Source organism: Pseudophryne corroboree, chromosome 5 (assembly GCF_028390025.1).
Source record: "Pseudophryne corroboree isolate aPseCor3 chromosome 5, aPseCor3.hap2, whole genome shotgun sequence".
Lineage (NCBI taxonomy): Eukaryota > Metazoa > Chordata > Amphibia > Anura > Myobatrachidae > Pseudophryne > Pseudophryne corroboree.
Window position 1 is genome coordinate 406,903,987 of NC_086448.1, and position 26,821 is coordinate 406,930,807.

Consider the following 26,821-nt stretch of genomic DNA (forward strand, 5'->3'; position numbering starts at 1 on the left):
GTGGGCCTGTCCATAAATCCCTGCCTCCTGGCTCAGGGAAATCAGTTGTTTTTACCTAATCAGGTAAGAAGAACACACATGCACACCCTTCCGTACAAGAGGAAAGAGGTTAGTGAGTAAAGGGATCCTCAAATCAGGTGCGTAAGGTTGTGATTCCTGTGGATTTAGGAGAAATACCGTTATCAACGGTAAGTTCTTACCATAACGTATACTTCTCCTGCAGGGTCCACAGGGTATCCACAGGATACATTGGGATGTCCCAAAGCAATTTAGTGGTGGGGATGCTCCTGATTGGACAGGAGAATCCTTCGCCCAAATTCAGCGTCCTGAGAGGCAAAGGTATCAATGGCATAATGTCTAATAAATGTGTTAATGGAAGACCATGTGGCTGCCATACATATCTGTTTTGCTGAAGCACCACGCTGTGCTGCCCATGATAGACCTGCCTTACGAGTAGAGTGAGCAGAGACATTATCCAGAACAGGGAGATTAGCTTGAGAATATGCTTCTGAAATAGTCATCCGAAGCCATCTTGCCAGTGTCTGCTTATCAGCAGGCCATCCTCTCTTTTGAAATCCGTAGAGAACAAAGAGAGAATCTGTCTTTCTGATAGCACTGGTACGATCTACGTAGATCCTTAAGGCATGGACTACGTCCAACGATGCATCTCCCATAGAAAGGTCCAGCCCTTGAAAAGCCGGGACAACAATTTCTTCGTTAAGATGGAATTTAGACACCACCTTAGGAAGATACACAGATTTAGTCCTGAGAACTGCTTTATCTGGATAAAAAAAAATCAGAAATGGAGGACGACATAATGCGCCTAAATCTGAAACTCTTCTAGCTGAAGCCATGGCCAGTAGAAAGAGAACTTTAGCTGTCAACCATTTAAAATACACTCTTAAGTGGTTCAAATGGGACAACTTGAAGGGCCTTTAGAACTAAACTTAAGTCCCAAGGCTCTGAAGGAGGAACAAAAAGGAGGTTGAATGCGCAACATTACCTGATAAAAAGTGCGCACATCCTGTAGGTTGGCAATTTTCTTTTGGAACCATAAAGTCAGTGCTGACACTTGTACTCTCAAGGAAGCCACCCTTACACCTTTATCCATTCCTGCCTGAAGGAATGCTCGGATTCTGGAAACTCTGAAAGACCTACAGTAGGGTCAAATTTCAGTTCACTGCACCATTGAATATAGGCTTGCCATATTCAGTGATAAATGCGAGCTAAGGAAAGTTTCCTTGCTCTGAGCATTGTTTGAATTACCTGTTGTGAGAATCCTCTTGACTGCAGGATAGAGGTCTCAACAGCCACACCATCAAAGTCGATCCAGATGTCTGTGATAACAAGGCCCTTGAAACCGTAGATCTGGACGTTGAGGGAGTAGGAATGGAACATCCATCAACATCCTCTGCAGATCTGTGTACCAATGTCTTCAGGGCCAAGCCGGAGCTATTAGTATCACGGCACCTTTTCCTTGTTTTACCTTTCTCACCACCCTGGGTAACAGGGCGATGGGAGGAGACACATAGGCCAGATGAAAGTCCCATCTCACCGACAGGGCATCCACAAAGATTGCTTTGGGATTCATCTCTGGTAACCCCAATCTGTCGACCTGGCTCTGGAAGTTTCCAGGTGTAGAGCCCATTAGTTTACATGAATGGTGATGGTGTGCAGACTGAGAAAATCCGTTTCCCAGTTTAGGACTCCTGGAATGAACACTGCGGGCAAGGCTGGAAGATGAAGTTCTGCCCACCTTAACGTGTGGCTTACCTCCTTCATAGCATTCTGGTTGCGAGTTCCTCCCTGATGGTTGAGGTACGCTACTGCCGTCGCATTGTCCGAGCGGATTTGGACTGGTTTCCCCTGAAGGATGTCCTTTGCCTGAATCAACGCCATGTATATGGCCCGGAGTTCCAATATTTATTGTCAATTAACTTTCTTCCTTTGTCCACTGCCCCTGGAAGCAATTTCTTCCTGTCAGACTTTTCCAATCTGATATCTAAAAGGGTCTCCCTTTGTCCAGATGTGTGTCTATAGCCACCAGGCTAATGACCTACTTACTTTCTGAGTACGGACCATAGTCTGTTTTTATTGTCAGATGAAAACCATTCCATTTGGTAAGGATCAGATGTTACAGAGGGCTTAAATGGAACGGGGCATACTCTACCATGTCGAATGTTGACACCATCAATCCCATCACACGCACTGCTGCGTGAATGGATACCTTTCGACTGTGTAGCAGCTCCCGAATACTTAACTGAAGTTTGGATATTTTGTTCAGAGGTAAAGTTACGCTCTGAAGGCTCGAATCCAATACAAGTGAGTCATCCTTTGTGACGGGACCAGACACGATTTTGCCCAATTTATGAGCCAACCATGCTTCTGCAGACACTCTATTGTCTGTTGCAGTACACAGAAGCAATTTCTGAGACTGTGGTAGGATTAAAAGATCATCGAGGTATGGAAAAATTCTTATCCAGTGCTGGCGGAGATAAGCTGCCATTATCACCATAATTTTGATAAATACTCTGGGGGCTGTGGGCAATCCGAATGGTAGAGCCTGAAACTGAAAATGCTGTTGGAGCGAAACCGAGATACCGCTGATGGGACAGGGCTATAGGAACATGTAGGTAAGCATCCTGGATATCCAGGGACACCATAAAATCCACTGGCTCCATGGCCAAAATTATTGAACGTATAGTCTCCATATGAAAACGAGGTACCCAAATGTACTTGTTCAGCATATGTAGATTGAGTATAGGCCGGAACGACCTATTTCGCTTCTGGACTAGAAACAGGTTGGAGTAGAAACCCTGTCCTCATTGTGCAGGAGGAACTGGAATGATTACTCCTGACTGTAGCAATCTCTGAACTGCCTTTTGTAAAGCCCTGGCCTTCATCTCTACCAAAGACGGGCTGGTACAAAAAAAACCTTTGAGGGTTTTTTCTTGAAAGCAAACGCATAACCGTGACATACAACTTCTTGCACCCAGGCATCTGTTGTAGACTGCTGCCAGATCTGTGCAAAATGAAGAAGTTGGCCTCCCACCCTCGGGTCCCCCCCGGGTGGAGGCCCGCACCAACAGGCTGATGGCTTACCTTCTGTTTTAGAAGCCGGTCCTCTGGTAGTCCAATGCTTTTTAGTCTTACCAGACCTGTTGTATTGGGACTGTTTGCCATCAACTTTTCCTTGAGACCGAAAAGCTGGGATTTTAGACTTGAATTTGTAAGTGGAAGGAAACCTTACTTTCTTGGAGTCTGCTTATGACTCCAAAATACTGGTTAAATGTTTACCAAAAAGAATATCTCCAGTAAAGGGTAAAGACTCCAAAACCTTCTTGGATCTTGAATTAGCTTTCCATGTGCGTAGCCAAACTACTCTTCCCATTCCAATGCATCCACCCAGGCAGCCACTGCTTTAGCCATCCAGGCTGAAGCCATGGCTGGCCTTATGATTGCCCCAGACAGGGAAAAAAAGTTTTTAATCAACCATCTACTCTCCTATCCATGACCTCATTTAATGATGTTGAAGGCAGAGGTAATGTAGATTTTCGCACTAATCAAATAACATGCGTATCTACTTTGGGGGCTACCTACCTCTTTAAACAGTCCTCAGTCAGAAGAGGATAATTGGAATTCCATTTCCTAGGAATTCTAAATTTCTTACTGGGCGTAGCCCAAGCCTCTTCCATAATGTCCGTCAGCTGTTCGGACTCAGGAAACTCAGTCTTAACTGTTTTGGGATGTTTAAATACAGGTGCCTTGGATTTTAACACAGGCTCTGCTGATTCTTCTAAGTATAGAATGAATGGCTTTCATTGCATTAATCAACTCAGATATGTCCACTGAGCCGAGACCTTCTTCCTCATTTATGTATGCAGAATCAGAGTGTAATGAGTCTTTATCCTCTGATGAATCCTCATCTGAAACATGTGTAGACTGTGAAGATGTTGAAAGGCTACTGCTTCCCCTGCTGGAAAAGATAAATTGCAGGTGGAATGCTGCACATAAGGGTTAATAGTGTAACCTATCCCTCGTACAGAAGCTGGAATTATCTGCTTAGCTATACTGGAAACACAGTTTGTGGAAACACAGCTCATGGGCGGGATCAACTTGCACCTGGTCTGCCTTGAATTTTTTAAGAGACCTTGGTGAAAGCTAAAACAATTTGCAAACAAACCGTCCTGAACCAGATCCTGATAGGTTAACCCAGCTTTGCATGACAAACATGATATGAGTGTTGGTGCTGCTGCGAGTGTATTTTCCTCGCCCTTGCCGCTCTTAGACATGATAAAAGGAGATTTATGGTAAGAACTTACCTTTGTTAAATCTCTTTCTGCGAGGTACACTGTGTTCCATAGGGATAACATCGGGGTGTAGAGTTGGATCTTGATCCGAGGCACCAACAGGCTACAAGCTTTGAGTGTTCCCAAGATGCACAGCGACGCCTCCTCTATAACCCCGCCTCCGTGCACAGGAGCTCAGTTTTGTTAACTAGTCCAATGCAGTAGCAGGTTAAAGAGACGACAACCGTTAGTAGCCATACACACAACATTCTCACGACAGGAGACTGTATCAGCGGCTAATTACAAACAAACCCAAAGAAGCTAAGTGCGTCAGGGTGGCCGCCCTGTGGAATCCAGTGTACCTCGCAGAAAGATTTAACAAAGGTAAGTTCTTACCATAAATCTCCTTTTCTGCAGCGGGGTACACTGGAGTTCCACAGGGATAACATCGGGGATGTCCTAAAGCTGTTCCTCATGGGAGGGGATGCACTGTAGCGGGCACAAGAACCCGGCATCCAAAGGAGGCATCCTGGGAGGCGGAAGTATCAAAGGCATAGAACCTTATGAACGTGTTCACTGAGGACCACGTAGCCGCCTTGCACAATTGTTCAAGGGTTGCACCATGGCGGGTCGCCCAAGAAGGTCCAACAGACTGAGTAGAATGGGCTTTGATGGTAGCAGGAGCTGGATGGCCAGCCTGTGCAATTACCATTCTAATCCATCTGGCCAAGGTCTGCTTGTTAGCAGGCCAGCAACACTTGTGAAAGGACAAAGAGAATCAGATCTCCGAAGAGAAGCTGTCCTCTTCCACATAAATATGGAGAGCCCGTAACACATCCAAAGACCGCTCTTTGGAGGATAAACCTGGAGAGGTAAAGGGCAGAACCACAATATCTTGGTTAAGGTGGATAGATTACACCACCTTAAGGAGATAACCACGGTGAGTTCTAAGAACCGCACGGTCACGGTGAAAAATCAGAAAGGATGACTGACAGGACAAGGCACCCAAGTCTGAAACCTGTCTAGCAGAGGCAATAGCCAGCAAAAACAAGACCTTAAGAGTAAGCCATTTAAGGTCTACAGACTCAAGAGGCTCAAATGGAGACTCTTGTAAGGCATCCAGAACCACCGACAAATCCCAAGGAGCCACAGGTGGGACATAGGGAGGCTGTATCCGTAAAACACCCTGAGTGAATGTATAAACATCAGGCAGAGTCGCAATTTTTCTTTGAAACCATATCTACAAGGCAGAAATATGAACCTTGAGGGAGACCAGACGAAGGCCTAAGTCCAGGCCCTGTTGCAGAAAAGCCAAGAGTTTGGTGGTATTGAACTTGTATGCATCATAATTGTTAGCTGCACACCAAGTAAAAAAAGAATTCCAGACCCTATGATATATCCGAGCAGAAGCCGGCTTACTGGCCTTCAACATAGTTTGAATGATCGCTTTAGAAAAACCTTTGGCCCTTAGTACGGAGCGATTATAAGTAGTATTCCTCTTTCTTGCTTGAACTTCCTTATCACCCTGGGCAGAAGTGACACTGGAGGGAACACGTACGGCAGCCGAAAATTCCATGGAATTGCCAGTGCATCCACGATCGCTGCTTGAGGATCCCTTGTCCTTGCTCCGAAGACCGAAACCTTGTGATTGTGTCAAGACGCCACCTGGTAGACCCCACTGTTCCATGGGGAGTTGAAAGACCTCCGGATGAAGGCTCCCCTCTCTGGCGTGTACGTCCTGACGACTGAGGAAGTCCACTTCCCAGTATAGGACCCCCAGAATGAACACTGCTGATATGGCTGGCAGATGGCGAAGAATCTTTGACACTTCCATCAGTGCTTTGCAGCTTCGGGTGCCGCCTTGATGATTTATGTACGCCACCGTGGTGGCGCTGTCTGACTGTACCTGAACAGGCCATTTCTGTACTAGAGGAATGGCTAGTGTCAACGCATTGAACACTGCCCGCAATTCCAGAATGTTTATCGGGAGAAGAGATTCCTCCCTGGTCCACCGACCCTGAGGAGAGTGTTGCTCCAACCCCGTGTCCCAACCCCGCAGATTGGCATCCATGGTCAGTAGGACCCAGTTGGAGATCCAGAATGGCCGACCCCTGCTCAGTTGATGGTCCTGCAGCCACCAAGTCAGTGACAGATGGACCTCCAAGGATATCATGCGATACCTGATCCTGTGAGACAGCTTGTCCCACTCGGAGAGAAATAGCCTCTGCAGAGGGCACAAATGAAATTGAGCGTACTCCACCATGTCAAAAGCCGACACCATGAGGCCTAGTACTTGCATCGCCAAGTGAATTGACACACGTGGGCGAGAGAGGAAGCATCTTATCTTGTCCTAAAGCTTCAAGACCTTCTCCGGAGACAAAAAACAGTTGGTTGTGGGTGTCCAATAGTGCTCCCAGGTGCACCATGCTCTGAGCAGGAACCAGGGAAGACTTCTTCCAGTTGATGAGCCACCCGTGGGCTGGCAGGAATTGGTCAGCCAGTTCCAGGTGACGAAGGAGAACCTCTGGGGAGTTTGCCAAGATCAACAAGTCATCTAGATACGGCAGGATACGGATACCCTGACGGCGGAGTAGGGCCGTCATGACCGCCATTACCTTGGTGAAAACTTGAGGAGCCGAGGTCAGACCAAAAGGCAAGGCCTGGAATTGAAAATGTAGGTTGCCAATAGCAAAACGCAGGTATTGCTGATGCGACACTGCAATAGGTATATGCAGATAAGCATACTGTATATCCAGGATACCATGAAGTCCTTGGGCTCCTGGGCCAGAACAACAGAGCAAAGAGTTTCCATGTGGAATTTGGAAACTTTGAACAAATTTTTTCAGAGACTTGAGGTTGAGAATGGGCCGAGAAGATCCATTTGGTCTCGGAACTAGGAACAGAGTTGAATAGTACCCCCTGCCTCTCTCAGCCAGAGGCACCGGCACTACCACTCCCGTATCCAGGAGGGACTGTACCACCAGATGGAGAGTTTTTGCTTTTACCGGATCCGAAGGGATGTTTGGCGAGGGAGACGTTTCTTGAAAGAGAAGGCGTATCCGTGACGACTTCCCTTACCCAGGTGTCCGAAGTGGTCTGTAGCCATACCTGAGCAAACCATAGAAGTCGGCCTCCCACCCTGGGATCCCCCAGAGGGAGGTCTGCCCCGTCATGCAGCAGTCGTCTCTGTTTTGGCAGCAGGCTGAAGGGCAGCCCAGGCACGTTTAGGATTGGGCTTAGTGTATTTGGAAGTGCGAGCCTGTTTCGGGTATGCCTGACCCTTTGGTTTACCGGGAGGTCGAAAGGAACGAAAGGAAGTACTCCTAGCCTTCGGGACCAAAGGAGAAGTACTGGGCAGACACTCAGTCTTAGCAGACGCTAAGTCAGCGACAATCTTGTTGAGATCTTCGCCCAAAAAAAATGTTTCCCTTAAAAGGGGTAACCTCTTTTTCGAGTCCAGAGCTACCAACCAGAAAATCCGGCGAGCCAGAATACACGTGGTAGACGCTTTGGCCGCTAGGATCGCGATTTGCTGCGGGTCCCACCTGGGAGACCCTCTTACCTCCTCCTTGCAGCGGCCACGCGATCCCGGAACGCAGCAACAGTGTGCGTGTGCCCTATGTGAGAACCGGAACGCCCTCCGCTGTAGTTACCTGGCAACCAGGGCGCGGGAGTGTACAGCGCCGCTGGGAGGTGAGGGAGCCGCAGCACGATGTGTCAGAATGACACATAGCACTTTTAAGTGCCTATGCTGCTGCTATTGAAGTCTTCTTACTTCAAATGAAAGCTCTTTTCAGGGCTGCCCAGCACAGCCCTCCCTGTTGTCAGCCTGCACTGCAGGCACCAACATACAAACTGAGCTCCTGTGCACGGAGGCGATGTTATAGAGGAGGCGGGGCCGTGCATCTTGGGAACAGTCAAAGCTTTTAGCCTGTTGGCGCCTCGGATCAAGATCCAACTCTACGGGGCGTGGCCTGGCTGGCATCAGGAGAAGTCGGGTTCCTGCAGAGCTCCGGCCAGCAACACAATAAAATAAACCTCTGAGCTAACTTTGGGGGCCCACCTGCAAGGAAACAATCCCCTAAGCCCTGCTACATCACCCTGCACCCGGAGGTCGAGGCTGCGGAATCGGGGAGGCCCTGTGTTGCCCCCTGCGGATTGCGGCCTACCTCCGCCCCAGAAGCCGGGGCCTCGATTTTGGTGTGGAGCCGTCGGTCCGTCGAACCTGGTGCGGCGATTCTGCGAACCCCCTCCCCCACCTGAGCGGCGCTCCCTGGCACCCAAGAGCTCACCCATCAGCACCCCTGCTGGAATAGGCGCTGCTGCGATCACCTATATCTCGGAAGCTCCACCTGCTCCACCCATAAACCCATACTGGCCTCTACACCTGTGTGACATTTCTCCTCGCCCATGTGCGCTGTTCACGGACTGATGCCTACCGGTCCTGAGCTATTACTCGTTGAGATGTAACCTGTTATACTTCCCCTTCTTTTTTCCTCTCCATGTGACCTCATTATAGCCTGCTCCTTGCGTGAGGCGACTCCTACTGTATAAATCGGTTCTCCGTTGCCCGCTTATTTTTACATTGATAATGTCTTGTATAATTTCTCATACCCACCCCGATGTCAATTGCTGACCCCGCCTCTACAACCCGAGGCGATACTGTGTGGGGACACTCGTCTGATTCAGATTGCTCTGTCACCCGTTCCAGGTCCTTACAAAAACGCAAGTCTGCTCCGGCCAATAAGCCTCCCAAAATGAAACCTGCGGACATTGCGGCGGTGCTGGGCCCTCTACTAGATGAAAAACTGGCGGGCCTTAGAGAAGCTATTGACTCTACTCTATCCAAATTAACTCAACACTCTGGCCGCTTAGATGACGTCGAACAGAGGGTGTCTACCCTGGAGGATGATTTGCATGCAGCACAACTCACCATTAATTCACAGCAAAGTGACATTTCGGATCTGACCCAGAAGCTAGATGATTTGGAGAATCGCGGATGCAGAAGTAATTTCCGGGTGGTGGGTATCCCCGAATCGGTCAAAGGCTATGAGTTACTTGATCTTCTCTCTAACTGGATACCGCAACAACTGGCCTTGGATCTCAAAGGTGACCCTCTGGCTATTGAGCGGGCACATAGAATAGGCCCTGAACGTAAAACGAACTCTGGTCGCCCTCGCCCGGTGATCATGAAAATCCTTAATTATGCCGACAAAGCTCGACTCTTAGACCACTACCGGAAGACGGATAGCTTAACCTACAACGGAGATCGGCTCTTGATATTTCAGGATTTTTCCACCATTGTCGCTGCTAAACGCAAGGAGTTTGCCCCGTTGTGCAAGCAACTGTTTAACGCCAAAATCAAATTCTCTCTCCTGTACCCGGCCCGGCTGCGGGTCTTTGAGGACGGCAAGCCGTTGTTCTTCGATGACATAACACTCGCCAAGGCCCACTTCTCGAGTTTACCCACTTGACTGTTGCACTGTTATTATTGCTTGCATGCATGTTTTTCTCTCTTTTTTTTCTCCATCTGTAGGTCACGTGGAGAGGAATAATTGCGCAGCTCTGTGTATACAATGAGCTGTAAATTTTCTTGTTTTTCTTGTTTGTTTTCTATGTTACTGTTTAATATTGTTGGTTGCACCTGCCAGACCTGCCGACCCCGATCCTCCATGGGTCAACCCCTTCCCGCTCGCTGGGACGGGCAGGGGCCCTACTTTACCTCTAGTATATTTTTTCTTGCATTCCCATCCATCGGTATAGGCTGATAAAGCTGACCCTGCTCCTACTCCCCCCGCCGCCGCGGAAGATACCCCACTCCTTGCCTTCAATATAATATCATGGAATGTGGAGGGCCTTAACGCTCCAGTGAAGCGTAAGAAAGTGCTCTCCCACCTCCACCGTTTGACCCCTCACATCACCTTCTTACAGGAAACACATTGGCTGGACAATCCCTGTAACACTCTACGTGCCCCCTGGATCGGGGATTGTATCTCGGCCCCTTACTCTAATAAGACCAGGGGAGTTGCCATCCTTTTTCACAAGTCCCTACAATATTCGATACGCAGAAAATTTCTCGATCCTAATGGGAGATTTATTTTGCTAGATGTGATTATTGATAATGTCTTGTATACTCTCCTTAATCTATATGCCCCAAATGTCTCTCAACAGGATTTTTTTGCAGTTGTCCTACAGAAACTTTCCTCTTGGGGGAGCTCTAATCTAATCCTAGGAGGAGATTTCAACACGGTCATCGATCCGTCCATGGACAGGTCTGGGGTGAGTACTTCATCCTCCAAATCCGGCTATGATCTTCTTTCTTCCCTCTGTTCACAACTTGCTCTCTCCGACCCTTGGCGTATCCATCACCCTCTTCTTCGTGATTACTCTTTCTACTCTCACCCCCACTCCACACACTCCCGTATTGATTATATTTTCTTATCCCGACACCTCTTCCCTAAAGTCACTCACACATCGATTAAAAATATTATTATCTCAGACCATGCCCCTATTATGATTTCTCTTAAGCTTGCGTTGCACCAATGCTTTTCCAAATGCTGGCGATTCCCTGCTTATCTTACTCACTCTGAGGATTTTCTCCTACACCTTAGACACACTTGGCACACCTACGTTTCTGATAATTTGACCCAGGCGGAGGATGTCTCACTGTTCTGGAGCGCCTCTAAAGCTGTTATCCGGGGCCACATTATCTCATACGTAAATTCCAAACGCAAAGCATTTAACTCCCGCCTCCATGAACTGAGCTCCCTTCTCACCTCAACTTATAGAACGTATAAGCGTTCCGACACTCCCGCACATAAAGAGGCTTACCTGACTGCTAAACAAGTATATGATACCTTCCTAACAGAGCAGGCCCAGACACGATATGATTACCAGCGGAACAAATTTTTTAGATGGGGTAATAAATCGGGCAGACTCTTGGCAAACCTCGCTCGGGGACCCCGCACGCGCACATGGGTTGAGGTGGTTAAATCTTCAGACACTATTATATCAGATCCGACAGCCATTTGCGCCGAATTTATGCAGTTTTACAAATCCCTATATACAGCAGAGCCAGATAACGTGGAGACAGGTAAATCCTTTCTGTATGACGCTCAGCTTCCTGTCCTCTCTCGAGATGACAGGGACCTTCTCGAGATGTCTATAACTGAGGAAGAGATACTCACAACTATCAAATCTTTACCAAACGGCAAGAGCCCAGGCCCTGATGGCTTTGGGGCTGAATATTATAAATTACTTAATGCTGAACTCACACCCACTCTAGCCAAATTATATAATCATATCTTTACCTCCGGAACTATACCCTTATACTTCAATGAGGCACGGATAATCGTAATACCCAAGCCGGGTAAAGATCCCTCCCTCGTGGGTTCTTATCGCCCTATCTCACTTCTTAACCAAGACTTCAAATTGCTTACCAAACTAATGGCCAACCGTCTACAGTCTTGTCTGCCTCATCTCATTTCCCCGGCCCAATTAGGCTTTATTAAAGGCAGACAATCTGTACAAGGTATTAGATCGGCGATAGCTGCTATTTCCCATACCCGCCTTCATAATTTGGAAGACAATATTCTTATCAATCTAGACGCCGAAAAGGCCTTCGATAAAATCGCTTGGCCACACCTTTTTAGAGTGCTCTCCCATCAGCAATTTGGCACTAATTTCTGTAGTCTAATGCGGACCCTCTGCACTGCTCCGATGGCCCAGGTGGTAGTTAATAATGTGGCCTCCTCTTCCTTTTTTCTTGAGAGAGGCACCAGACAAGGATGCCCTCTCTCCCCTCTGCTTTTTAATTTGGCATTGGAACCTTTTATTCGTTATATCCAACTACTACCTGGGTTTAGAGGCATTGTTATTGGGGATCGCGAACTCAAAGTTATAGCCTTCGCAGATGACCTACTTATATGTACCTCTGACCCTAAACGCTCCCTTCCTGTATTGGTAGAGGCAATTGACAGATTTTCGTCTTTTGCTGGCTTCTCCATTAACTTTGCCAAGTCTGAAGCCCTGGCCATATTTGGCCAGGCGAGACTGGGTTGGATTAGACCCTTCCCGTTTAGATGGGCCCCCTCGCATATCACCTTTTTAGGAGTGGCTCTACCACAACATCTCTCCACCCTCTATGCACGTAATATTACCCCGATCATACATAAAATACAGACTGAACTTAGCCTATGGCAAAACCTTCCCCTTAATATGTTAGGGAGATGCAACCTGTTTAAAATGGCAAGCTTCCCGAAACTCCTGTATATTCTCCAAATGACTCCCATTCTTCTCACTAACTCCGACTTTTCTTTACTTAATACCTTGCTTTCCAAGTTTATATGGAACCGTAAGCGCCCCAGGATAAGCCTAAAAAAAATGTTGCAATCGGTGCGCCAAGGGGGTGTAAACCTACCAAACATTAAACAATACAATCTAGCGTGCTTACTACGTTTCGCTATGGATTGGCTCAGTGGCAACGATGTATTCACAGATACCAAGTTAGAATCTCAGCTTTGTGCTCCTCTCTCTCTTGCTTACCTCCTACATGCCCGGCCCTCTCAAATAAAATCTCCCCAATTTGATAACCCGCTATTGTCTTCCACTATTAAGGCGTGGAAAATGGCTAGGAAAGCCCTTGGTCTCAAATATTATTACTCAGTATCTCTACCTTTGCTTGGAAACCTGGAGTTCCAAAATGGTACTGCCTCTTTGCCTTTTGGTGCTTGGTGCTCCTCTGGTTTAAAGACTCTACGTAATCTGATGACACCAACTCACACTCCTTTGCCATTCCAGGAGGCTATTGAGAAATATGCAATTTCACCCCTGCATGGATTTTACTACTCCCAGGCTATACATTATCTTACATCCGTTCTCCCTCACCTCACGGGAAAAGACTTTGTTAACCCCTTAGACTCCCTTTTACGCTCCAACACATACTCCATATCTTCTATCTATGCGCGCATCCGCACTGAACTGGACCCCCACACTGATTTTCCTGATCTGGCTAAATGGATCTCCCAAGTTCCTACACTCACAGTAGACACCCTACTAGATACTTTTTTTTATGACCCTTAAACTAATACCGGCTAGTATATATCAGGAAATGGCCTATAAACTGCTACACAGGGCATATATTTCGCCCAAACAAGGTTTTCTAATGGGTATATCAGATAGGGCCGGATGTAATAAATGCTCAACGGTAGAAGCTGACCTTTTCCATTGTCTCTGGGCCTGCCCTGTCATCCAAAAATTCTGGCATACCTTACACCACTATGGCACCTCAACGCTAGGCATCCCCTTTCAATGCACTGCTCCCTGGGCCCTCTTTGGTCATCTGTCGGACCAACCTGGAATTCCACGCACTGATAAAAAATTGATAGTGCTACTTTCAGCAGTGGGGAAAAAAGCTATATTGCAACAGTGGATCCATCCTACCTCTCCTACTCTCCCTATGGCTACTTCTAGGTTACTCTTCTTATTTAATATGGACTGGCTGGAGGCCTCTATCCACAAGGAAACCCTGACTCCTGCACTCTTTAAGTGCTGGGATAAATACATTTGTACCCTCCCTCCCCACACTAAACTAGCAATACATAAATGTTTCCAATCTAACTTTTGGTACTCTCTCCGACAACTTGATAGCCAAGTTTCTCTAACTGACTGAGCCTTCTATCTTCCCCTCCCCCTCTTCTTCTTCATCCGTACTTCCCTCTCCACACACCACTTCTTTTCTTTCCCCTCTCTTCTTATTTCTTCTGTTTCTTCCCTGGCGGATTGGATGGACACTTCTATGGACGGATCGGTGGCCTGTGGCTCTTGGTAGGTGTTTTTGCCTATTTTTGTTCTAACGTTTTTGTGATGTTCTTTTTTACCCCTTTTTTTTTTTTTTTTGTTATTTGAACTGCCGGAATTGAGTGTCAGTTTTTAGTCAGTCATATTCAGTCCCATTCTCAATATATTATAGCCTGACCGCCGCTCTTCTGGTGGTTTACAGTTTGTTCTTGTTGATTGTTTTGGAAAATTGGAAAATTTCCTCCACCTACTCATATATGCTGTGTACTTTTACCTTTCTTATTTGCCTACTTTGATGTAGATATGTTTGATATGTATGCGGTTTTTTCCTTACTTCTGTACCATGTTTTGGAGGTATTTAATAAACATATTTGAAAAAAAAAAAAAGATCCAACTCTACACCCCTATGTTATCCCTGTGAAACCCCAGTGTACCCCGCTGCAGAAATAATCACACACTTTCACAGTGTACTACACAATTTGTGACTGTAATCACTTTAAGATGTGTTAAAGTGACATACAATCCGACCCTACCCTGCTTAGCACCAGAATTGAGGATCGGAATAGACAGAAAAAACAGACAGAATTATAGCAAAGTCAGCAATCACACTAGCAATCAGTCACAGGTTACACATTAGTATAATAAGCAATATGAGCACAATCAACTACAGATACATTTCAAGTATGTTGGAGAAACATATTACTGCATTACCATATATACATTTTAACCGTATTCAGATGCATAGCAAAATAAACCACAGTAATAATTATCAGAGTCATATGCATTATGCACTTATCCAACTATTCGTACTCAAAGGTAGATAGAGACTTAGTGCTGTATAACCCGTACTCAGCAGTGTGGGATACAGGGAGACTCACCCCGCTTCCAGGACCAATCGATATGTTTGCGAACACTGAGTGGATCCAGACGCTACAGTGTACACCATTGCTCTGTGAACCTATAGTGAACATAGGTGCACAAGTGAACACTGACACACCAGTCACACAGCCACATATGCTGCGACTGGGTCCCCTTAGTACACAGCGTCTCAGATGGAAGCGGGAAAACAGTTCATGGTGGGAGACTCGGAGGAAACTGGTCATGAACCAGGTGGAGGTGCAACCAGGGGAGCGTCTGACTCCCCACTGCTGACATCAATCCTAGGAATTGCGGCCTCATACTACCCTTGGAGCCTATGATCCCTAAGGCCTGGCGCTGGTGCACTCTAGGTGGCAGCCGCATCAGTGACTGTGTGGTAGTCTCCTCCCAAAACAGTGCTGCTTTGTCAGTGTTCCTCCTCTAAGCGGATCCGATGCTTTACCTTCTCCCCATGCTCTGGCCACAGCCTGGTTATGTCTGCTGTACTTGCTAGTTCATCCGACACAGACGCCCGCTGAAACAGCACTGTACTCTTTTGAGAATTCTTGGGATCAGAAGAATGGGAGGAAACAAGTACACCAGCAGGTAGACCCACGGAATTGTCAGGGCGTCAACCACTACAGCTTGTGGGTCCCTCTACCTGGAACAAAACCGCCTGAGCTTCTTGTCGAGTCGAGAGGCCATCATGTCGATTTGTGGATACACCCACTGACATGTCAGCCACTGGAACACCTCCGGGTGGAGATTGTGTCTGCTGAGGAAGCCTGCTTCCCAGTTGTCTACTTCCGGAATGAAGATTGGCAACAACGCCATGGCGTGTTTTTCCGCCCAGAGGAGAATCCTTGACACCTTTGACACTGCGGCTCTGCTTTTCGTTCCTCCCTTATCGGAAGGACGACTTCCTGACTTGCCCATCTTCCTTGAAACTGCACCCCCTGGCTGACTGCACCCCAACCTTTGAGGCTTGAGTCTGTGGTTAGAAGGATCCAATTCTGAATCCCGAACCTTCGACCCATCACCAGGTGAGAAATTTGTAGCCACCATAGGAGGGAGATTCTTGCTTTTGGCGACAGACGAATCCTCTGACACATGTGAAGACGCGATCCAGACCATTTTTCAAACAGATCCAGCTGGAAGGTCCTCGCATGAAACCTTCCGTACTGATCTGCTTCGTAAGAGGCCACCATTTTCCCAAGAAGGCGGATGCACAGATGTACTGAGATTCAGGTCGGCCCGAACCATCGACTGGATTCCCATTGCCTTTTCCAAGGGAAGGAACACTCTCAGACTCTGTGTCCAGTATCATTCCCAGGAAATGAAGCTTCTTCGTTGGTTCCAGGTGAGATTTTGGTAGGTTCAGAATCCACCCGTGATCCAGGAGTAATCTGGTTGTGAGACCAATGGTCTCCAAAAACCACTTCCTGGACGCAGTCTATCAGAAGATCATCCAAAGAAGGAATTACGTTCACTCCTTGTTTGCGGAGTAGGAGCATCATCTCTGCCATCACCTTGGTGAATACCCTCCGTGCCGTGGAGACACCAAATGGCAGAGCCTGGAACTGGTAGTGACAGTCCTGCAGTGCAAACCGTAGATAAGCCTGATGAGGCTGCCAGATCAGAATGTGAGGTACACATCCTTGATATCCAGAGACACTAGGAATACCCCCTCTTCCAGACCTGAAATCACCGCTCTCAGAGGCTCCATCTTGAACTTGAACACTCGTAAGTATGGGTTCAATGACCTGAATTTCAGAATCGGTCTTACTGAACCGTTCGATTTCGATACTACAAACAAGCTGGAATAGTAACACTTGGAACAGTGACCAGGGTCTGTAACAGTTTTTGAATGGCGTCTTGTAAGGTTATTCTTGCCTCTAGTGAAACTGGTAAGCCTGATTTGAAGAATCTGTGAGGTGGGAGATCCTGGAACTCTAGCCTGTAGCCCTGGGATACAAGGTCTATGACCCAGGGATCCTGGCAAGATCGTGTCAAGGCGTGACTGAAGAATTTCAGCTGGACTCCCACCTGCCTGTCTCCCAGGCATTGCAGTCCAGCATCATGCAGAAGGCTTTGAGGAGGCTGAGGCAGAGCTCTACGGTATATGATGGATGACAGAATACCTATAGCGCTTCACTTGTGTAAGCTAGCCTTTCAATACAAGAATGGGGTACTGTCAAAGTCGAAAATATTACAGCCATACACATCACATACAAACACCACACAGATGGCCTCCATGCGCGTACTTGTTCTGCCGTGCAAGCGTATACTTGCAAGTCGCATTTAACCGCTCACGCAGTGGTGCGTATTAGCGCGTGGTATGAGTAATTACGGTAGCATTTGTATTCGCATGGAAAAGCCACAAAGACATATTTCATATTTAATCCACATAGTGCACGATTAACACATAGCCCACATGCACCACACCAGCGAGTTTTACTTGCTTAAAGGGTACAACAAAGGAATTCACCTTTACAGGATAGAAGGGAACAGAATTAGGTTAGGAGGTGGTGTTTGGTATCCAGCTGTACAGTATATTAAGAGCAATATTCCGGTAGCAGTTTGCAGAAGATAGCACGCTCCGGCACACAGATATGCGCAGGAACAGAATATTAATATTACACTGTATTTACTGTACTTTGATATTCGGCGGGAACCCAGTGGAGACCATCTGCAAGTGCAGCTGGACCAGGCATCGCCCACCTATTCAAACCGACCTATGACCCCTCATGTACTGTAAATGACCAGCCCTTTGACCTATGGGTGAAGAGATTACAGTTTCTATTGTATCAAGAACTGGACAAATGTATAAAAGGCCAAGCTGCCTGGCCGGTCACACATTCTCTGATGGTCATCTATCCAGATTGATTGAGGACCGGATCCGGGTGGCGCTTGCGAACAAACGTATGTATCATTGATTGTAGCCTGTATCTCTTATTGTGATTGTATTACTATTGTAACCCCCTGTTAGTAAATAACTGTTGGTGGGTCGGATCCCAACATATTTTAAATACAATTGGTGTTGTGTCCCTTTCCTGCTAAGGTTTAAAGTGTATTCCAGCCACACGTGTAGCTGCATTGTGCTTACAGCGTGTCGGTGTGTGTGTATGCAAAGTGTGTACTTTGTACGTCCGTTGCAGTGTGTGTACGCAAAGCCCTTACACGGTACGGGCCTGTGTAACTAACTGGGTAAAAGGTACGTAGGTTAAGGATTACATCCAGCGGCCGCAGCGGCTAGAATTTTAGTGTAAAGGGTATAGCTTTTCTGTACTGTAAATTAATCAGCTTTAACAATACCCTACCCCACTAAAGGTAAATAGACAAAAATACGTAGGTGGAGTATTGAATGTGGCGCTGTCCAATAGCTACATAGGAGAATTGCAGCCAATACGTACAAAATATGAATTTAATACACACTTTGATATCCAAAATAACATATAACTTATAAAATTAGCACACAGAACATTGTGTGGCTATTCATAAAAATACAGGAGGAGTCCTACCGAAGATGAACGTAGGGGAGCTGCAGGTGATAATCTATGAAGGCACGACGGCAATGCTTTCGCACATACCAAGTAGTTTCCTGCCTGCACAGCCTAGCTGCGCTGGCAGGCGGCTACCCAGCATGTTTTGGTTTGCAGCAGCTGCGTGTGACACTCCAGCAACAGTCCGGACACGCCTGTATTGTCCAGACCGCGCACCACGAACGCCCCCTCCAACCCCACGACTGGCTGTCAATCAAGCAGAGGCGAACTCTACAAAGGGCTCCAGATTATGATCGCTGCCGTTGTAGCGATGAGCTCTGAATTAGGCCCTGTGTTTGAAAAATGACAGCTAGGAGCGTATTGCTGGTGCAACTTATCACTCATAGTGAAATGTATCACTTATTGATAAATTAGCCTATAAATGACAGAATGAGAAATTCTGGCTTCCATAGATTACATAACTTGAACTGGATAACTGACAAATAGGGGGGTTATTCAATTGTTGGTCGATTTGCACAAAACTGCTTGCTACCCTATGGCGCAGGCAACACTTTTGTGCGAGATTCCACTGTTATAAAATGCGGCAGATGCCACGCAGCTTCAGCTGGCCAAAGGATTCACTGGAAATTGAATTCCCTCTTTATTGTAACAAAGTAACTTAAAACTTTGAAACATCACATGATTTTGTGCTGTGGAATGAAAATATTTAGCATGCAGAATGCATCTTTTTCCTGTATTTTGAACGGCACACCTCATGAATTGCTTATCTTAAAATATTGTGTGTTTTGTTAATAACTTCGGTAATTCCTTAATTACACAGTTTATTAGGAAAAATAATCAGTGTTAACAAATTCACATATAACCATTTCAACTTACCTGCCAAGGGTAAAAAAGTGGAGTTTGATCCAAAGGTACCCGCAGAGGTGCAACGATTACTAATTCAAATAAAAGCCCAAGTAGAAGAGGAATAGCACCAGCCAAGAGAAGGGCAACAATCAGCGTCTTCAAGATCTAATTTGAAAATAAACATGGCCAGTTTATGGTATAAATTAAATATTCAGAAGTTTATGCGATACTGTATTATATTATGAACTCATATTCATCATGTGGATGTTTAAAGTGTGTACCAGTTACCAGACCACAATTAGTGGACATTCAAACATTTATTTGAAAAACCAGGTTTAGATGTACTAGGCCAGCCTTGATATATTTGCCATAAATACAGATCAAGATGTGTATTATCACTAGTCCACATACACTTTTGCTCAAATTGCACCAAGCAGGTCGTTTGCACCAAGCATCTCTAATGTTGCAAATGTAAATTGCAAGGGTACACTGTCTATTTTCACTTCCATTACTCATACTTCTGAATGCCACTATGGGTGGAATTCTATTAAAGGAGAATAAACATTTGGAATGAAAAACATTTTTTGTGATGTTTCCTGATGCTTCTACTGTATTTTTTGGGGGGCAATCCAATTTGGTCATCCGAAAACAAACCGGTTTAAAGTTCTCGGTAGAAACAGCACAGTTTTCGGACGAAAACAGGGCTGTTTTTGTGGATTTGTTTCTCTTTTCTGATGCATAAGAACATTAGCAGGGAAAGGGATACTACTGCACTAGCATTTTATAGAAAAGTTCCAAATTAAAACAAAGGAAACCCCTAGTTTTATTCTATATCAGATATTTGAATTATATAGGGGGTGCTGCCACTGAATATATTGTTGCCAATATATAGTTATGCACAAAAATAAACAGAGAAGGATTGGACTTGAAGTGGCGCACTTAAACATTAAATTGATACATAAAATATAACTTTTATTAGAGTATGTTTGTTAAAAAGACCTGTAGCTGTGAAATATTAAAACCAAAAACATATAAATTGACAAAACAAAGTGTGATATGTGTGAATAAAAACACACACTGTGCTAACTGTGTAGTGCTACACATATATAATATATTATAGGTACTATGACGCTTGAATCAAATTATATGTGTTGTTAGGCTGAGTGCCCAATGGCGCTTTGAAGTCACTGATCAGTTGTACTAGATAGGCTTACTGAGGGTACTGTAAAGTGCAATATTCCAATATAAAGCTCCCCCTCAGTTTGGGCGCTGTGACCCCTCACTTATGTGCAATCATATGCTTGTACAGCTATGAGTCAGTATTTATCCTCACTAGTGATCTCAATGTAATTAGCTGTTCTCAATCAATTTACAGCAGGTAATATCTGAAGTCAGTATCACTTTAAGTGAATAATCTGTTTGGGCGCTATGACCTCTCACTTATATGCATTCATATGCTTATACAGCTATGAATCCGTGTTTCTCCTCACTAGTGATCTCAATGTAATTGGCTGTTCTTAATCAATTTACAGCAGATAATAACTGAAGTCAGTGTCACTTTAAGTGAATGATAATTGATGTTCACTTATATGCTTATACAGCTATAGATCAGTGCTTCTCCTCACTAGTGATCTCAATATAATTAGCTGTTCTCAGTCGACTTACAGCAGGTAATTAATAAAGTCAATATCACTTTAAGTGAGTAATCACAATGTTCATTAGTGATATTGTTAATGAGAGACACTGTAATGTCCAAGAATGCATATAAACTGAAAGTTTTCCACAATATTCACTACTATTATATTGGAATATAGATCATAGCTGTGAGACACAGGGTTTAGTGAGCTGTTTGAATATTGCACTAATGCCGTACACTGGAACACTCCATCAGCTGTTAATAGCAGTATATCCTAACTGGCTATTTTGTAATTATCAGTTGTGTGATGGAAACCTATATATCAAATAAACAGCATTTCTCAATGTAATTAGCTGTTCTCAATCAATTTACAGCAGGTAATAACTGAAGTCACCCCAAGAGGCTTAAGACAACGTGTCTTCCCCACTTTTGAGTTAGCAAATAACGATCTCAAGAAAGAATGGGAGCTGGCACTCACACAATGTTCTAAGGATCTCATTAAAATTCTCATCAAACACGATGAAATATTACTTGCACAATATGCACAAGAAATCTCAGTGCTGGGGGAAAAATTAAAGAAGTTTGAGGCAATTGATAAATTTCAACACACATATAACAAATATAAGAAGGAAGTTGAGGATTTGGAACAGGACATTATAGAAAGGAAGAGAAGGAAGCTTTATCGAGATAAAAATGATTTTGCTCTAGATAAAGTGTATAGATGGAAGTCCTACCCACAAAAGAATAGGAACACCAACACCTTGAACTACACCACTTCTGATGTTGAATCATCCGAGGGAGAGGACAATTCTAAGAGAAGCAGACCCCATTATAAGAATTTTTTAGAACAAACCCCGAGGGGGGTCAAAGATTACACAAGTATGGGAGACCTAAGATCAGGAGGGGGAAGGGGAGCGAGAAGAAAACGCGACACCAGAGATTTGAGGGAGGAGCCCCGAGAGCAGAGGAGAAAGAGATGAGTGAGGATGACACACTTATACCCCTTTCACACCGCAGCTTGTACCCGGTAATTTGCCGTTTTTACTGGCTTCCTAAATGGTTCGAGCTGTGATGTGAAAGGGTCACCTTCAATTTACCATTTACAAAATACCGGTATTTTGAAACGGTAAAAAAGCAGGGTCCTACCCGTTTCAGACCCGTTTAATTGTGCAGTGTGAAAGGGTCTCAAACGGTATTTGCAAGCCCCAGAAGGTGATAGGCTGTCTCCATGTGTGATCTCACCAGGCAGAAGCAGGAAATAAACATTTAAAATGACAACCACTGTTTTGTATGGGTGAAACGGGTTCAGTGTGAAAGGTACCAAAACGGTAATGAAATGGTAATATACTGGTAACAACATGCGATGTGAAGGGGGTTTAACTGCTCAGACCCGTTTTAAGAACCGTTTAAAGAACCGTTTCAAAAGCAGGTTTTGCGATGTGAAAGCAGCATTAGGGTCATCAACCTTACTGATAGAATTCTGACTACCGATCAAAAATCGTTACTAAGCAAAGGATTATCTTTCTCCCCCACCCACCGTCCTGATCGTTTTGAATGTGAAAAGGATCTGCAACTGTTCATAAGAAAGATCCTATTGAAAAAATTCTTCCATATACAACATCAAATTAGAGAAGAATCTTCTAACTTAGAAACAATCCTCTCTACGGAGACACCGATACCTGACAGCGGATGATGAACCAAATTTGAATATACTGGAGGAATTAATGTCAGGAAATTAGATCATTCCTGATCCCTCTCCATTTGATCCTCAGAGGATTAAAACCAAATCCACCTTCTTTCCTGAAATTAAACTTTCTCCCTCAGCAAAGGTATTTTATGATCTTGTATCCCATGATCTAGATTGTATGTTTGCACGAGAGTGACAGATTCAATCACACACAGATAATCTCACAAAAGGAGAACGAATTGCGTTGCAGGAAATCATGAAATGGCAGGATACTATTATTAAGCCCCCTGATTAAGGGGGCAACATTGTGCTCTGGCCTCTCTCTATGTACACAATGGAAATAAGGAAACAATTAAGTGATCAGAATTGTTACAAAACATTAATCTTTAATCCAACTAGCAATTTTTTGTATTTATACAACTCCATTATTTCAGCAGCACATCAGAATGGGGTTATAAAGAAAAAAGACTGATTATCTCAGAGTGGAAAATCCAAAAATTGCTACCCTGTACCTATTGCCAAAGGTGCATAAAAATGACAAAGTCCCCCCTGGTAGACCAATTGTCTCTGGTGTTGGGAGTTTGACAGAAAAGGCCAGCACATATGTCGACCAATATCTTAGACATCATGTGCTGGCTCTGCCTTCATACACCAGGGACACCATGGATGTGTTGAATAAACTACAGGACATGACAGTGAGTCAGGGCACATGGCTAGCCACCTACGATGTCGAAAGTCTGTACACCAGAATCGACCATAAGAGGGGATTGGCAGCCGTTCGATATTTTTTGGACACAAACACACACCATGAATTCAATAACTTTCTGGTCTCCCTTCTCGAATTCATATTGACTAAAAATTACTTCATCAGCCAAGAAAATTCTACCTCCAGGTTAGAGGGACAGCTTGTGCCCCATCGTATGCTAACCTCTACCTGGGGTGGTGGGAGAAGGAACATGTGTTCAACGATGCCCTGGAAAAATACACACAACACATTCTATTATACCTACGGTATATAGATGATGTCCTGATCATCTGGGAGGCGGAGGCAACACTTCTGGAAGAATTCATTGCCATCCTGAACCAGAATGATTTGAATTTGAAACTTACTGGTGAAAAAGACCAGAAGGAAATTCATTTTCTGGATCTATGCATTACTCTCATTAACAATATCACTAATAAACATTGTGATTACTCACTTAAAGTGATATTGACTTTATTAATTACCTGCTGTAAATCGACTGAGAACAGATATTGAGATCACTAGTGAGGAGAAGCACTGATCTATAGCTGTATAAGCATATAAGTGAACATCAATTATCATTCACTTAAAGTGACACTGACTTCAGTTATTATCTGCTGTAAATTGATTAAGAACAGCCAATTACATTGAGATCACTAGTGAGGAGAAACACGGATTCATAGCTGTATAAGCATATGAATGCATATAAGTGAGGGGTCATAGCGCCCAAACAGATTATTCACTTAAAGTGATACTGACTTCAGATATTACCTGCTGTAAATTGATTGAGAACAGCTAATTACATTGAGATCACTAGTGAGGATAAACACTGACTCATAGCTGTACAAGCATATGATTGCACATAAGTGAGGGGTCACAGCGCCCAAACTGAGGGGGAGCTTTATATTGGAATATTGCACTTTACAGTACCCTCAGTAAGCCTATCTAGTACAACTGATCAGTGACTTCAAAGCGCCATTGGGCACTCAGCCTAACAACACATATAATTTGATTCAAGGGTCATAGTACCTATAATATATTATATATGTGTAGCACTACACAGTTAGCACAGTGTGTGTTTTTATTCACACATATCACACTTTGTTTTGTCAATTTATATGTTTTTGGTTTTAATATTTCACAGCTACAGGTCTTTTTAACAAATATACTCTAATAAAAGTTATATTTTATGTATCAATTTAATGTTTAAGTGCGCCACTTCAAGTCCAATCCTTCTATGTTTCTTTTTGCTGATACATAAGAAACATAATCCCCTATAAATTGCAGCTCACGCTGGCTAATCGGGGATAAATGAATAGCCACGGGCGCAACAATTACCCATGGTCACTGACCGCGGGTAATTGAATTCCCTCCTCAGTCAGAAATCTGGGTAAAAAAAGAGTTTCAATATGAGTGGCTGCATCAAGTATCATTATACTTAATCTGCAACTGAGAAACACAGAATTTGACATCAGCAACAAACTTCTTGGCCCATGTAGTCTTTTACCAACTTTAACCCTAGTTGTTCCTTAGGTCTTTGCAAGGATATTCTTATGCTTATCCCAAGTGTGTTTAAATTGCTCTACTGTCTTACCATCTACCACCTCTGATGGAAGGCTATTCCACTTATCCACCACCCTTTCTGTAAAGTAATTTTTTATACACAATTTATACTAATTCCTTTCTTACCAAAGAGCTGATCTCGTGACCCTAGTACACGGTCAGCAACTTTCTATGTGACTACAATGTGACTAAGTCACAAAATGTAGGAAAAAGTACACATCGTTACCCGTGGCGCATTGTTTAAATCAAGTGACACCAAGCATTGCGTACCATTTGACTCAAATATGTTAACCAAGTGCCAGTATGTTACCCAGGTAAGAAGTAATCTAGTGCCATTGTTGTTTTATAGCTCTTGTGGTGACAGCAGAGCCAGCAAACTATTGAGTGCTAATCATAAATATATCAGTCACATGCTTAGCTGCAACCATAGCCTACTTATTATATCTACATGTTGCTTAGGTTACTATCTTTCCCTTGTTAAGTAGCATATAATATATTTGTAATAACATTTGTAGGAACATGTGCCATAACTAGATCTGTGCCTGAGGAGCCTTGTTGCGGGTGCACCGCCAGGAAGCAACCGCAGAGCCACTGACCCCCACTGACGCTAGTAGGGCCACTGACCACCAGCGCAGCAACACTGCCCGCTGTCATGTATATTTGGTGCACTCTGCTTGTTCTCTGCCGAAAGCGACCACTACACACAAAACAAAGGGTAGCACTACAGCTTCTCCTGCATGCTCCGCCCACATCTGGCTTGAAGCGAATCTAGCCAGCAATGCTACCAATGGAGCTACCAATGAACCGACATTACTGGGGTCAGCTGAGAGACAAAGAGTGAGGAGGTGGTGGAAGGGTTACTGAACTTGCTGAGAGATACAGAGTGACTTGAGGGGGGGGGGGGGGTTGTTGCGGAGAGACACAGAGTGACGTGGTGCTGGGAGGGTTACTGAGATACACAGAGTGACAGGGAGAAGGTTCCTGAGTGGGAGAGTTGCTGAGAAACACAAAGTGATGAAGGGTTGCTGAAAGACAGAGTGAGGGGGTGGTGGGAGGGTTGATTAACTTGCTGCGAGATGCAGAGTGACAGGGGTGTTGCTGAGAGACACAGATTGAGGGGGGCAGGTTGAGTGACAGTGAACGGTATGAGGCTGAGAGAAAGAATGAGGGGAAGCAGGCTGAGAGAGGGAAGCAGGCTGAGAGACAGTGAAGGGTATGAGGCTGAGAAACACACAATAAGGGGGTCAGGCTGAAAGAGTGAGGGGGTCAGGCTGAGAGATAGTGAAGGATATGAGGCTGCGAGACAGAGTGAAGGGGTGGGAGGCTGAGAGACACAAGAGAGGCTCTAGCTGGTGTAATGTGAGTGAGGAGTTCTAGCTGGCATAATGTGTGGTGTAACTTGAATAACTGACACTACTGTGTGGTGCAATGTGAATTTGTTCTATTCTGTAGCCACGTCCCTTCCCCATGAAGCCACGCACTTACATTTTGTAGCACTGTACTAATTTTAGATAATGGGAGGGGGGGGGCAGCCAATTCCCTTTCTTGCACAGGGCACCAAAACGCTCTGGTAGGAACATACATCCATTTTGCTTTAGATCTGTATTGTTTCTTTAGAAGAATTGAGCTGCGGTGTATGAAAAATCCTATTGGGCCCTACACATTTACCGATTACACTGACAGATATTAACAATCTCATTCATTAATGAACGAGATATCGTTCATATCTTTCAGTGTGTATGCACCAATGACGAACGAAGCGCGGCCCCGCACTCGTTCATTGTTGCTGCCAGCTCATTTATGCCTGCAGGCCAATATGGACATTATCGTCCATATTAGCATGCAGGGCTATGGTGCAGGGTGACAGGGTTGTCCATTAGCCATATCGCCCAGTGTGTA

The 26,821-nt window shown here is 44.9% G+C and overlaps 1 protein-coding gene across 6 annotated transcripts in view; it reads right to left on the reverse strand.

Moving 5' to 3' along the window:
* MARCHF6 (membrane associated ring-CH-type finger 6) overlaps positions 1 to 26,821 on the reverse strand; it is an 845,067-nt gene that overhangs the window by 83,704 nt on the left and 734,542 nt on the right. For 5 of the 6 annotated variants that reach the window (XM_063922758.1, XM_063922754.1, XM_063922755.1 and 2 more), the window contains one exon: positions 19,325 to 19,459. The exons of the other annotated variant lie outside the window; for it this stretch is intronic. In XM_063922758.1, coding sequence (XP_063778828.1) covers positions 19,325 to 19,459 — 135 coding nt within the window. The remainder of the gene's footprint in view (positions 1 to 19,324; positions 19,460 to 26,821) is intronic. 6 annotated transcript variants of the gene reach the window in all.